Raw genomic sequence first — 13,907 nt, forward strand, 5'->3', positions numbered from 1 at the left:
AACTTCGTAAAGGAAAAACGCCTCCCATGCAGTATGAAATGAAGAATGTCCTCACCAGGCATTTGTTCAGGTTGCTGCTGCGGTAGACAGAGCAGCAGGGACCGCTTGTTGTGCCTGAAGGCCCGCGACAATCTTTTCCAGTTCCTGCAAGCGGCGATCTTTCTCTTCATTCTCCCGACGAAGTCGCTTGATCTCCTCGAGTAAATTCATGTGTTCGCGTTCGCCTCCCTGCGCAACCTCCGCCGCTGCGTCTGACTCATCAAGCTTGCGCTTCAAGGTACCTGGGGTGGGTGCGAGATACGAAGTCTTGACGCCATCAACGTCTGGTACTGTCAAGGCAGTGAGATCCGGTGACGATCCATTTTCGGTATGCATGTGTCGGCGACGAAGATGCTCTTTCAAGTTCTCCTGACGCGTAAAGCCGTTGCCCGTGCTGCGGTTACAATCGGCATATGGGCACATCAACGGCTTCTTAGTGCTCGTGTGCTTCTTGTGGACTTCGCGCTGATGACGGAGAAGTCCGCCCGAGTAGGTAAACCCTTGGATTTTGTCGCACCCGGGCTCCATACACTTGTACGGCCTGTCATGCTTATCCATATGTTTACTATCACATTGTCAGCAGTGTCTCCAGCTTCGTACCCGATGAAATACTCACTTCCATTCGCATGGACGCCGGAAGGTAGGCGGCGCGGCCTGGCAATCGGGATGATCGCAATAGATCTGACCGGCAGCATTTTTTGGAGGATCTCGTGCTCGTCGCACAGAGAGCCGTGGGCGAGATGGTTCGGTTGATAGCCCAGGCACAGGGTCGGGCATGCTAACAGATGAAAGGACTTCCGGAGCGGGAATCATGATCGCCGAGGGCCCGTTGGTACCTTCGCTTCGTGGACTAGGGTAATCCGTCCCGTCGCCCATGTCAGCGAAGCTCTAATTGTATCTAGTTGGAGTATCGAACGGTCGAAGACGATGATGGGTCGGATAGCGGTGTTTGAAACGCGACACGGAGTGTGGAAATCAAAAAACGATCAAAGTCGAGGAAAAGGGAGAGCGTGAAGCTTCCACGCGTTCTGCGGTCAAGAGCGGATTAATAGGAATCGAAGTGGTTGATATCGCCAAATAGGCACACAAGATGTATCTCAATAGGTATTGATGCAAAAGAGGAAATTATTGCCACCTGAGAAATCAGGTTGACGATGAGCTGACAAGGCAGTAAGGCACAACAGGGGAGGGGGCGGAGAGAGGCTGGTGTGAGCAGGCGGGAAATCTAGGCGCCACTGTCAAGCGAGAGGCCCACAGAAATCACAAATCCGATTGGTTCAACGGTGATTCAACCTGTGATTATGTAAGTCAGGCATTGCTCGGACGTTAGAATATGAGTCAGAGAAAGGCACAGTACTTTCGAATGAAAGCTGGACTGGAGTCACTGTCATGAGACGGCATACAATCAGGCAAGCAGAAATTGCTGTATTGCCACTCTGCAATAACCTCTGTATGGGCATTGATGGTTGTCAGTACTCCGTACTAATCTTAGAATGTTGATAGAGACAGTTGGGCTTGGCTTACTTGACGCCACACTTCACCGCCACATCATGTGACTCATATTATTAATCAGTCACGTGAATCACCTGTCTGGAACCAGAGAGCGCAGCAGGAACGACCATGAGCACGACCAACGTCACGACTGAGTCAGTTTGCTTCAAGAAGGCTGCTTGTCAAGGATCTCGACAAGAAGACTCGACCGTTACACGAATATTATACTGCCCTCTTCTGAAAAATATCATATCGGGGGTTGATGCTGCCACGCCGTGCTGTGTGAGGGACCGTTTTTCGGAGCTGGCAAGCGTCTACCCATGCCACGTCGCGCGATAGGATAGGCAACCCTAGGCCAACAAGGCAGTAAAGCCGGCGGTCTAGTGCATTGAGTACATTATTGTCATCGGGGCGAAGTAACCAGTTACAAATATTTCGCTGGTGTTTAGTCCGGGGCAAGGGTACCTACTAAGCAGTAATACTAGTATTGCTATTCTGAGGCAACGACACCCGGGGAGACTAGCCGCATCACTCTCATGACATCGTTTGCAATACTGATGGATACTGCAGAGTATAAGGCGAAGACGCCTCACTTCGGAGGCCCTTATCACTATGCTAGGCTGAAAATCGGAGATGTCTACCCTCGGAGCGACTGGGGAACGCCTAGTCGTATCATTGACCTATGTACAGATCAAGTATTCGCAGCAATGGTATCAAGTGGGAGACATGTGTTTGGCGTTGAGGCCATTGTGCCACAGCTGGAAGATGCTACGTGTCAACCCTGGAGAGCTATCAAGATTACGCTTCGACTCTCTTCCACCTCATTCAATGTTAATTCCGTTTTCAACCGCGACCGTGATCTGTATCGCTGCTCATCGTGATTAAATCGGAATCCCGAACATTCATTTCTTGGAGAATCGAGCGACTACTCCTTTTGTCGTCTGCCTCGTTAGTCGGTTCGACCCAGTCATATACGCGGAAGTCCATGGCATGAATGTGGAATTCGTCTTTGAACCGACATGGAAAGCCGCCCCGACACAGGTCTCTTTGACACACATGACCGTAGTAGCATTTCGGAGACCGGCATGACGACCCCATGGGACAAGTGATTTCTTTGGCCTTGTGACGCAGGTATTCCGTGGCTAGTTCACTCATTGGTTGGTGATCGAAAGTGCATGACGGATCCGGACAATGTCCTCCTAGAAGTAATTTGTTGCAAACTTTTCTGGTTTTTGTGCGGCCTTCGAATTCTGCTCTCCCTTCCTCAGGCGGGACGGAAAAGACATCCAGTCTCTGTCCATTCTTGTTCACAGGAATCAATCTCTCTTTTCCTTGATCTGAGGCTGGCAGTATCCTTGACGGTAGAAGGTCAAGTTCGGTGCTTTCACTGGATGCACCAAGCTGACCTCGTCGATAAGGTACCGGACTTTGTAGCCGATTCAAAGTTGTGTCGTGAAGTCTCCTGCATTTCAGGCCGAATTTGCACTGATTCTAAATGTGGTCAGTGCGGTGTCGCAAACGCAAACGCAATGTAAACGGCGCCAAACCTTCAGATAAAAAATGCATACGTTCCTTCTTCGATCGCTCGTCCCCATCTCAGCACAATGTTTTGTGCTGGTTGGCGGCAGCAATCTCGTTGTCTCTAGAGGAGCTGTCTCAAACACGGTGTGCAAATATATCATTGGAAACTCAAGATGTTCAAATTCAGGAAGAGTAGTCATGTTCCTGATGAGTGTAATTCGACCCTTTTCTTCCAAGCGAGAAGAAATTTTCGACAGGTAGCCGAGGTTGTTACAGCCCCCAAAAAAGATGTGCTTGCATCTCATGTTAGTTGCAAAGAAGTCGAATGTCTCTGGCAACAAAGTCAGGTTTGAGAAGTCTGAGAAATTGACCAAACTGCCTCACCCATGATTTTGTTCGCCGTGCAGTCCTCTTCATTGCCGGCATCCACGAAGTCGAACATTGGCTCGGATTGATTGAACCCCGCAATGAATGGTGCTAGGGAACGTGCCTCGCGGCCGGCGATGTTGAGTCTGGCCAGCTTCTTCGAGAGACCAAAAACGTTGGCATAGACGCGCACTATTATCCGAACATTGTTTGTATCCTCTTCCTCTGGCAAGTGCGAAGCGAGTAGCTGCTTGATGGTGTTCTTGAGGAATCTGGCGGCCATTTTTCCTCCTTCCGTCTTCGCCGTGATATAACGATGATCGAACTTGGGCCCTTTAGCTCCGCTGCGAATGTTAAATAACTGTATCGGACAACATACAATATAGTCATCGCCATCAATCAGAACCAAAACAAGATGATTACCGGCCTAAACGACCGTCAGTCGAGTGTGCCACAAAGAAACCTTCCAGGATCGGATGGCGCACTCCATTGGCAGGAAGTGCTCGGCTCGCTCTCTGAGACTCGTGTTCGTATTTCAGAGCTTTATAGTGGTCGAGGAGAACGCGGAATTGTTGAAGAAATTTGTCGTTGGCGCTCTGGTATTGTATTGAACACTCGACAAACTTGTTGAGTTGACTTTCTAACACGCGAATGGTTTTGTCACTCATCATGCTGAAAACGATGTCAAACGGAGTTCAACTAAATGTTAGCAATTTGAGCATGATGTTCACTCTGTAATGATTCTGAAGAGGTTCATCAGCGGGATTCAATGGAGCACGTGGATGGGTTATGGATGAAGTTCACGAGGGAAGCACACGCACAATTCCGCAAATGTCCGAATCATTTGTGGATTCTTCAAACCATATTGAAACTTCAAATTTACAGTGAAGAAGATAGGCTCTCAGTACAATGATACAAAAGAGTGACCGAGACTTTGACTGGCCACAGTAATCGTAGTTTATGGGTTCACATCGTAAACTACAGTGTGTAATTCCTAAGGGATCTGTGTAGTTGACGACTTTGAGCCTCCCGGAGTTGTTTTCGATTAGAGAACAAATTTCCAGAGTTTATTAGATACAGCCACCTAGGATATCGGGTGGTAGGATAGAAGTAGGTCAGTGTCTTAAATGTTAAGCAAGAAGCATATGTATTTCAGAGTCCACAAATGGATCCGATCATCAACAACCTCGTACCATTCATTACGGTAACTCCATGGCTAAACGTAAAGTCATGACATGCACCGGGCGTTTACTCAGCAGGGAGGGCAAACGGTGAACAGATGCGCACAGACCAGATGTAGCGATTGTATTGAGATTCAAGGATTGTACCCGGTGAGAGATGGTGAAAAGGCAAGTCGAACAGTGAAGCATTTTATAAAGATCATGGTCTAATTACCAGGATTATGAACACAGCTCCGGTAGGAAAGTGGTGGACACAGTGAGAAACAAGGCGCAATAATACAATGGCAGATAAGTTCTCACAATGAGCAGCTGTGACCTGCACAGAGCAGATGCCGTCCGAAGAAATCTGATGCCTTCTGGCGCCTCAAGATGGTAGCAAGGTCTGTACACAACCGGCAAGCATGCCCTGAGTAGAGTTACGGGTGCGCTAGGGAAGGCAGGCGAGTCGTATTGGTCAACCGACACGTCGCAGAACAGTTATCCAGCAGATTTAAGGTGAATTCAGTTTCGTATAGATCGCCTGGTCACGTGACGGTGCAGACGTTTCCCAGCCTAGCAGGAGGAGTCGGCACTGGAGACACCATGGGTTCCTGTCAAAGAGAGCGAGAGGTCAACTTCCGCGCTGCTGTTCTAGGACAACTTGCTGATGTCCACCGCAATTTGCATCGGGAACATGTAGGGTCTATCGAAGCAAGCATCCCAATCCGTCTTGCCTGACGCCCAAAATCTTTCAAGGACGTCCTTTGCTGTTAGAGGGGCATGCGAGCCGATGTAACAACTCAATTCGGACAGTTGCTCTCGAACGAAATTACGCATCAAGGCGCTTCCATTCACAGCTTCCACTCCGAGCACGACCAGCGGCCAAACGAGAAATCTCTTGGTCCTTGGGGATGACAGTGCGTCCTTTAGTAGGATTTGGAGAAGCTGAGAATTGGAGGTGCAACTAGCTCTTAACTGAGGTGTCAGTGGGAGCACCGACAGGCTTTGCAGCGATAAGATGCAGTATATCATCACGGCGGCCTGGAACAGGTTTCCGACAAGTATCCAGTCCCCTTTGGACGATGGTTTGGACTCCGCCCATTGTTCTGACGAGAAAAATTGTATTCGTTGCAGTATTTGATAAGCTTCTTGGGCAAGGTTCTCCAGCTCTGCAGGATCTTGTTTGGAAGCTCGCACGCGAAGATGATTTATCTTGATCACCTCAGCAAAAAGGGACTTGGGACACATCAGGAAGGCAAAGACTCCACTGCCGAACTGCTCTAGAATGAAATCAGCTTCCTCAAGCAACTGGGTACTCATAAATAATTTTGACGCGGGAGTAGTAGTGTCCCCGATAATCGCAGCGCTGTGTGCCAGTAAGTCCAATGCTGCCTCGAACTCAACCGTTTCGTACACGAACATACCATACAAAGCAATGAAGTAGCGGCTCTAGGCCGGCAGATCTGGCCAGTGGACGAATGCCGCCGCGCAATGTGATCAATTTTTGAAGTCCCTCCATATGGAATCGCCAATACGTGGATGCACCATGCTGAGCCTTGTGCCGGGGAACGGTTTAATATCGCACGAATGGTGTCCGAACAGAAGAATAAACTTACATCAATGAGTAGAAGTGTAACAATTCCGGCGAGGACGAAATCACTCGTGCGCTTGTGTACTTCATTGATATCACTCCTGAGAGAGCGAATAACAAGACCTCGGTAATGGAAGAAATTCACCGCCAGGGAATTAGATTGAGGGTCATTCCTGATTCGGTTCATTCGATGACTGAGGGTCATACAGACCACACCTAGTCGCAGATAGTCGGGGAGTACAGCCCCTCGCTGAAGATGCGTAGGTGAGAGCTTGTAAATGCCATGGTTTGGGCCAAGATCATTAATTGGTTCCAAGTCGGGGTATATACAACTGTTGTCTAGTCCCGTTCGTTAGTTTGCATTGTGAAATACCGGGGGTCTTCTTCACTTACAATATTCAGCTGCCTGAGCCAAGAGTAGGGCATCCGTGATGGGCTCGAAATGGGGGATCTTAATTCTAGTTAAATCCCTGGTTTTCTTGATGACGGGGAGCTCTGCCGTGGCTTTTGCTGGTCTTCCGTTTTGATTACCTGCGTGTTTGCGATTCCGAGATTTGACCCTTCCAGGGGCAAGCCACTTCAATCGGAATGGTTCCCGATCGTCATATCCAGGGCACAGGATCCCAGAGCTCGAACATCGCTTACATTCAGGACGGGTGAAGTCGCAGACCAGACAACGTCGGCGGCATTCCCAACAGTGGCGCTTCCGATCCTCCTCCATTTCCCAGCGTGCAACCAGACGCGCCCGACCGACAGATGCACGAATGACCACTATTGGGCCTGGTGGGAGACGAAGACCAAGGCCAAAAACCTGTAAGTCAGCTTGCTAAGCTAGACCCACGAGGTCACCTTATTATGGGGTTCCTTTGAATAGGCAGCCAGATTTCCCCTTGGGTCCTTGGGATAATCCCTATGCTCCACAGTTGGCGTCTTGGCGATGTTATTCTCCCAATACGGTAATAACTTCGATGACTTATTTAATTCGAAGCGTGAAGAATACAAAATAAAACAGCAACAGAGGGGGATCATTTAAACCAACATGTTCCACGGTCTCTGTGCTTGAATGAGCGGACAAGAATCAGCTCTTACTAGATTTTACCCGGGCATTGGACTGTCAAATCCAATATCTACACCATGTCAAGCGGACAAATCGGTAGGTCTTGGCTTCAGGTCCATATCTGTCACGTGATTCTCATTAGCCCTACTATGACAGTTCCTGGAAGCCTGTATATCTACGCTCCCTCTCAGGGAGCACCTATCTTCTTCACGATTGCATATGCGTTGTCAGCAATCGGCCATATCTGGCAGTGTCTGTGAGTTTGGTCGAAAATAGTGAGATCACTGATCAGGCGGTGATCTAATTCTGACGGCCAGACTCTACAAGTGTTTTCGGATGGTTTGGCTTCAACCATTCTGCGCAATTCTGTTTACAGTTGGCTATGCGCTTCGTGCCTATCAATCCTACGGCAACTATATGTACAGCACCCAAAACCTGATCATCTTTATTCTTAGCCAGGTCTTTATTTACGTATGCCCGTAAGTCAGCTTCACAAGCATACCAATGCTGTTTTCTTGCCAGTCTATTACCACTTGCCTAACTCTCATAGTCCGCTCCTCGAGCTAGCCAACTATCACATTCTAGGTCGGATTTTCCATTACGTCCCCCATCTCACACCTCTGCCACCTGGCAAAGTTATGCCCATTTTCGGTGGTCTTATGGCTGTTGTCGAGGCCCTGAACGCTTTGGGCGTCGCCCTGCAAGCAAACCCAACCGGTGATCAGCAAGAACTGGGGAAAATCCTAATCTTAGCCGCTCTCGCCTTGCAACTGTGCGTCATCGTCACCTTCGTGGGTATAGCGGGCATCTTCCACTGGCGATGTAAGCAAGCGAAGATACACCGTCGATCTCTCCCAACGCTTCTGGTCACCTTATATATCAGCATGTTGCTGATCCTGATCCGCTGCATTTACCGTCTGGTGGAACACGTGGGCAACACGGAAGTGGATCTCGATGATTTTGAGACGCTCAGAGCTCTGAGCCCGCTGTTGCGACATGAGTGGTTCTTCATTGTTTTTGAGGCGTGCCTCATGCTCATCAACTCTGTCCTGTGGAATGTGTTCAATCCGGGCCGCTATCTTCCGCAAGATCGCGCCGTTCATTTGGCGTCAGATGGCATGACCGAAACTAAAGCGAATGTGATTTCCGATAACAGACCAATCTACGTTCAGATCACATATTCGGTCTTGAATACACTGACGTTTGGCCTGCTTCGCCTATGTGTCCGCCCGGAAGACGAGGAAGCCTATCCGCTTACCGAGAGGAGTAAGGACTCGACCAGCGATCGGCGCACTTGAACACCGATCGGAATTTTGCCAGATCTACAGGGAGTCTTTTTGAATTGTTCGCAATTACATCATTTCGATTTGGATGGCTTACAATGAATAATTTCACTATTATTTACACTTAGGAGCAAACTATATAGATTCGTTTGTGTTAGACATCCATAGATACAAATCAATCTATTGGAATTGGGAAAACTAAGTGCCGCACTGCTGTATTTCTGGACACGGCAAACCTGCCGATTGACAAGTATGTGACTGGTATGCCACAACGCCGGATGTAATGGGACAGCCCATTCCATAATGCTGAGGGGGATCAGTAGTGTATCCAGTTTTGCCTCTCGTTAAACGTGGGTTTTGTAGTTACATCAAATGTCAGACCAAAAAAAAAAAAAAAAAAAAAAAAAAAAAAACCTTAAAAGCAAAATCCAGTAGGAATGTATCTGTCTTCTACCTTCCCAAACAATTTAGAAATCCGACAGCTGTATACACACGAGGCTGGATACGACAGCAGGAGTAAAATGGAAAATACAGCAATAGGAAAACAAACTGAAGAACGCTACTAAAGAATCATGGATAAAGCAAAAAAGCGGGACGCGGATGCAGAAGATGAACAAATACAAAGTGAACAAGCTAAGGAAGGGAAATCATACTAATTATCCTCAAAGGTGACAAAACAGTAGATGATGCACGTCCCCGTTGTGAAGCGCGAAACTTCCACGACACGAGAGCCTGTCCATGTTCCATGGCTAGGTTTCGGGGCAATTCGGGTTTTTGAAACGGCGGATAGAGCCATATAGCAAAGATTCTTTTTGATTTGCTCCTCAACGAAATGGTCTTATTCCATGCTGTGATACTATATCAGGTGCAAATATAGTAGTTATAGCTAGTACCTGTACCGCCCTGAGAGGATAGATGCAACTCTGTTTTTGCGCGAGGATACCTTGAGATGGACAAAGTCAAAGGATTCCAAGGATGCATCAGTACTGTTTCGTTAGAGTTGACTTTGTTGGGTGTTTGGCATCGGAAGACGTCAGAGAACTCTTATCAGTTTACTCTACCCTAGTACGGCGGAGTGTTGGTCCCTGCTCTTGGCCCGTAGAGGCCAAGAGAAAACTTTCATGCACCTAGTTCTCTCATCTCTCCTTAGACAGAGAATCAAGTGAAGTTTCCAGACATACGTTGAAAAAGGGTCCTTGCAGATTTTGTCGTGTCTACTGTATACTATAGGTGTACCTCCAGCTCGTGGTGGTCATTCTGTCAGGTGATTGGCTGTAGTAACTTTATGTACCTCACTCCCACAGCTTCCCCCTGAGCAAGAGATTCTTAACGTTATGGTCCAACAGACCTACCGACTGTCATGGCAGCCTGCCGTAGAAGTGCTGGATAACTACAATATACTCCATACCCAAGGTAACCCTATACAGTGTATCTATCACGTGATATCCCCACATCGTTTCTGGGGAGTGTACAGTTCGAAGTGTATAGTAACTTTGGATTGACTAGTACGGAGCACGGAAATCTCCGTACTGATGTTGAAAATCTATGGTCGATTTTCATCCATCTATGCCTGTGGTTTCATCACGTGACCTTAATCTGGTCGCATAACCTAGGGCTATGGAATTTCGACCTCCCTCACGGAATACAGGAGATTTTACACTTGGCGAAGGAGTCTTGTGCCTCTTATGTTTAGTGCCTTCTTCCTGTACTTGGCTTTTCTAGAACAACGAGGCCAAGTCCTTTGTGCTCGTCCGCTGGTTCTGTCTTGGGCAATCCTGAATGCCAATCCCTATCTGTCCTAGCCAGGAACGCCCCAATTTCAGTGGATACTAACTCCATACTGGCACCTCGGATGTTGGCGGGATTTGGTGCTAAGCTTGCGCTAATGCACCCCGCACTCTGATCGCAATCGTTGTCCCAAATCTTTGGAACACTCTCCGATTGGAAGTAACTACCAAACGATAATTGGGAGTTGGCCCTAACCCCAACTCGCGGCTAGTTACAGGCTTTCATAAACTGTCGGGAAAACTGGGTTTTATTCTGGTCACGGAAGAGGTCCATGTCCGAGGACTGAAATAATACTTTGCGATGTGTTAATTATAGCTCTGCTTCTGCTCTTCCAAATGTCCTGAAATCGGAACTCCCATATGTACAGGAAACTTGATCAAACAACTGAGTTGAAACAACATGTAGTAAACATAAAAGGCAGGCTGTAGAGGGCTGCTATAAATATGAGTATGAAGCATGAGGACAGAACTGGAAGTGTGCATGATGGAAAAGTGAAATGATAAGTAACTGACCGAAAGGTAACGTTTTGTACAGAGTTGGGATTGTGTTCTACCACGTCTTCTCACAATTATTAGCGTGTCTATGTCATCCTTGGAGTCATTTGTCATTATTCCGTACTCTCATTATCAATAACATTGGGCCACCTAAACCTGGACTCATCCCTAGTTCTTATTTGCTCCGCAAAAGACACTACTACAGTGACGCCTGGCTATTACCCAGCATGGATTGGGACAATCTCGCTGAAAAAAGGAGGCGAGAGGCTTTTCGCTGTTTGGATCCATCAGCTGAACCGAGATTGGCCCGACTTACCTCGAAAGCTCGCAGGAGAGCACTGGACGGAATCCCGCATCGTTGAAGTTTCACGTTTCACGGCGGGGGCGTACAACATCTGCTGCTTCGTCACCTTTGAGGATAACTTTGAGTCGTGGTCCTTTTCCCAATCCTGGGCCGCAGTCACGTCCGCGTAGAGAAATCAAACAATGAAATCGCTATCATGCAGTTTCTTCGCAGCTGGACCAAAGTCCCTGCGCCCGTCGTCCTTGGTGCCGGTCACTGGGGGCTTAACCCATATATCTTCACATCCTATATCGAAGGGATGTTGCTCTCTAAGCGCCTTGGAGACCCAACAGCCAAACAACCAAGGCTGGATCCCAATGTCTCAGAAGCGGATCTCAGAAGAGCTTACTATGTAATGGCCCGAATATTGCTGGAACTCACCAAGCCGACTTTCTCCAACATCGGGGCCCTCGTGATCGACCCGTCATCGAGAAAGTGAACAGCATCCAGGAGGCCATTAACTCAAAACGTGAACGAACTGGTCCGTGTCGGGAACGCCCCTCCAGACAAGTTTGTGGAAGTTACGAGAACCTTCAGCACAGCCGCAAGCTACTTTGAGGAACTCACATCGCAGCAGTTTCTTCACCTCCAATATCAACGTAACAATGCTGTAGATGATGAGAATAACTGTCGAAAGAAATACATTGCACGCTGCCTTTTCAGAAAGATAGCACGAGAATTCTCTCAAGCTCATCCTAGCCCATTCCATCTTTATTGTGACGAACTTCGCCATCAAACGTGTTAGTTGCTTCGGACGAGGAATTTCAACTCCCCGGGGTCATCGATTGGGAGTATATTAATGTTGAACCCGCTGAATTCACCTATACAGCACCGCGATGGCTGCTTTTTGAGATCCCGGAAACTTGGGAGCCAGACCTGAATGAAATTTTACGCCGATACACGCCACGCCTGGATCTCTTTCTGAAGGTTTTGCGGGCCTGCGAGAATGAGCAAATTCAGAGAAGTAATTTGAAGGAATCCCAGCGGTTGTCAGGACGTATGGCGCGTTCCATAGATAGTGGGCTCTTCTGGTTCTGCCTTGCGACACGAAGGAGCTTTATGTTTGATGACATTTACTGGACGTTTATTGGAGAGAAATATTTTGCTCCTCTGAACACCTGCCCTTCACCTGCGGAACTCGGACCTTTGACGGCAAGCCTGGTCCCCAGCTCACCCATGTGATCCTCCTTCATTTGTGGCTGGACAGATGGAGGTTCTTGAACACTCCGTTGATTCTTGCGGACCTCGGGCAGCACCAAATGATCATCGGAAGAAGATGGCTAGCGGAAAAGGACGTTCGGCTTGACGTCAAGAATAGCGCTTTCCTGTGGCCAGCTGAGCCTTCGGACCTGGAAAAAGCGCTGCCAGCCCCGAGACTCGTTCCCCGCCGTGTTTTGCAGAGGCCGATGCCCAGCCCGCTCCACCAGCAAGACGAGGAGCGGCGAGACCGAGCTCTCGACGAGGAAATCGCCAGTGAGAAGAGCGTACAAACTGCAGCAGCGAGGGCGCTTGAAGGACGAACTCACAGGGGCCGCGCGTGCGGCAAACTGAACGTACGGCCTACCGCAACAACCTGGCGAAAATGAAGCGGGCCCTTGCCGGCGAGCCCCTGCCGGCGAGCCCCCGGTTCACCACCGCGGAAGAAAGTGTGTTTCGACACCGAGGTTCTCAGGACTATCGACATCGCTTTCATTGGCGCAGAGGCGTATAAAAAGGCACTTTCGTAGCCCCAAGTCCGAGTGCTTCATCGTCACGCTCAACGAGTTCGACCGAGCCATCGAGGACAAGGCACAACTGCGGGTCACCGGCATCGATTTGGAAGACGACGAGCACCTGATCGATGAGAAACTCCCAGGGTGTTATAAGGAATACCGCGAAGTGTTCTCCAAAGAGGCTTCCGATCAGCTTCTCCCACCTAGGAGGGACGTTGACTATCGCGTAGAGCTCTATTTGGAACTTCAAGTTTAGGTACGGTAATTCTCTATAGACAGTCTATCTACGGAGTAGAGCAGGCTATTATACAGAACACCAAGGATAAGGAAGAAAGAGAGACGGAGGGAAAACTAGAACTGAGTACCCGATGTGGCCACGTGATACATCCATTTGCCCTAGGCCTGCCAAGGTACTGATGCCCTGAACCGAACGAAACTAACTACGAATGACTTGTGTATGGAGTAACTGCTCATTTCGCTAATCTTACACGTATAATTGTAGGCTATTGAACATATGATTCGCTTATAGACCTAGTTGCACGAACTTCTCTTGATCTTTTTGTATTGTTGGCTACTACGTTGTACAGGAGGAGAGTGAGCGTCAAAAAGATGAAGAACAATGATCAAGTTTACGACATTCTCTTACCTCCAACTGGGGCCACTACCTTGCCCTTGGACCTTTTTGGCTGTTTTCCGGCGTTCCTATTAAATTGGCTAGTGATATATGTGAAAGTGATTACTTTGGGTGTTGGAATCTTACGAGAGTCATCTTCCGGATCAAAGGGGCGGCATCGGACTCATCCGAGTCTTAAAACTCTGCGAGCCCCGAACAGAGCACAGGTTCTGCGCTATGGCCAGGAACGGGACTTGACGCAGGTACAGTGGCAAGGCTTGCACCAGCTGCAGCAATTGACTCTCCGTTCTCAAATTTCAGTCGCTTGGTTGCAGGAATGGTCAGAGGATTGACAGTTTTGAATCGTCTTGGGTTTTTTTTTTTTTTTTTCCTGGGCCAACCTGGGCCACGTGACCACTTACGTGAGCTAGCTGGGTTTAGGCGAGCTT

At 48.5% G+C, this 13,907-nt stretch overlaps 5 protein-coding genes across 5 annotated transcripts; 2 read left to right on the plus strand and 3 right to left on the minus strand.

Annotated features, from left to right (window-relative positions):
* Window positions 1-66: 66 nt before the first annotated feature.
* Window positions 67-915, minus strand: VTN49DRAFT_890 (uncharacterized protein; the record flags this gene model as incomplete). The annotated part of the gene is made up of 2 exons (XM_069416561.1): window positions 67-604; window positions 656-915. 2 exons carry the CDS (start codon window positions 913-915, stop codon window positions 67-69), a joined length of 798 nt encoding a protein of 265 aa, XP_069272676.1.
* Window positions 916-2,846: 1,931 nt separating this feature from the next.
* VTN49DRAFT_891 (uncharacterized protein) lies at window positions 2,847-4,088 on the minus strand (the record flags this gene model as incomplete). The annotated part of the gene is made up of 6 exons (XM_069416562.1): window positions 2,847-2,884; window positions 2,937-3,021; window positions 3,078-3,382; window positions 3,436-3,742; window positions 3,797-3,844; window positions 3,903-4,088. The coding sequence occupies 6 exons, from the start codon at window positions 4,086-4,088 to the stop codon at window positions 2,847-2,849; spliced, it is 969 nt and encodes a 322-aa protein (XP_069272677.1).
* Window positions 4,089-5,228: 1,140 nt separating this feature from the next.
* Window positions 5,229-6,889, minus strand: VTN49DRAFT_892 (uncharacterized protein; the record flags this gene model as incomplete). The annotated part of the gene is made up of 4 exons (XM_069416563.1): window positions 5,229-5,943; window positions 6,002-6,132; window positions 6,194-6,507; window positions 6,562-6,889. 4 exons carry the CDS (start codon window positions 6,887-6,889, stop codon window positions 5,229-5,231), a joined length of 1,488 nt encoding a protein of 495 aa, XP_069272678.1.
* Window positions 6,890-7,302: 413 nt separating this feature from the next.
* Window positions 7,303-8,523, plus strand: VTN49DRAFT_893 (uncharacterized protein; the record flags this gene model as incomplete). Its single annotated transcript, XM_069416564.1, has 4 exons — window positions 7,303-7,321; window positions 7,382-7,481; window positions 7,543-7,704; window positions 7,776-8,523. 4 exons carry the CDS (start codon window positions 7,303-7,305, stop codon window positions 8,521-8,523), a joined length of 1,029 nt encoding a protein of 342 aa, XP_069272679.1.
* A 3,869-nt stretch (window positions 8,524-12,392) lies between these two features.
* Window positions 12,393-13,101, plus strand: VTN49DRAFT_894 (uncharacterized protein; the record flags this gene model as incomplete). The annotated part of the gene is made up of 2 exons (XM_069416565.1): window positions 12,393-12,686; window positions 12,835-13,101. 2 exons carry the CDS (start codon window positions 12,393-12,395, stop codon window positions 13,099-13,101), a joined length of 561 nt encoding a protein of 186 aa, XP_069272680.1.
* Window positions 13,102-13,907: the final 806 nt, after the last annotated feature.

Source organism: Thermomyces lanuginosus (assembly GCF_041956635.1).
Source record: "Thermomyces lanuginosus strain ATCC 200065 unplaced genomic scaffold VTN49scaffold_2, whole genome shotgun sequence".
Lineage (NCBI taxonomy): Eukaryota > Fungi > Ascomycota > Eurotiomycetes > Eurotiales > Trichocomaceae > Thermomyces > Thermomyces lanuginosus.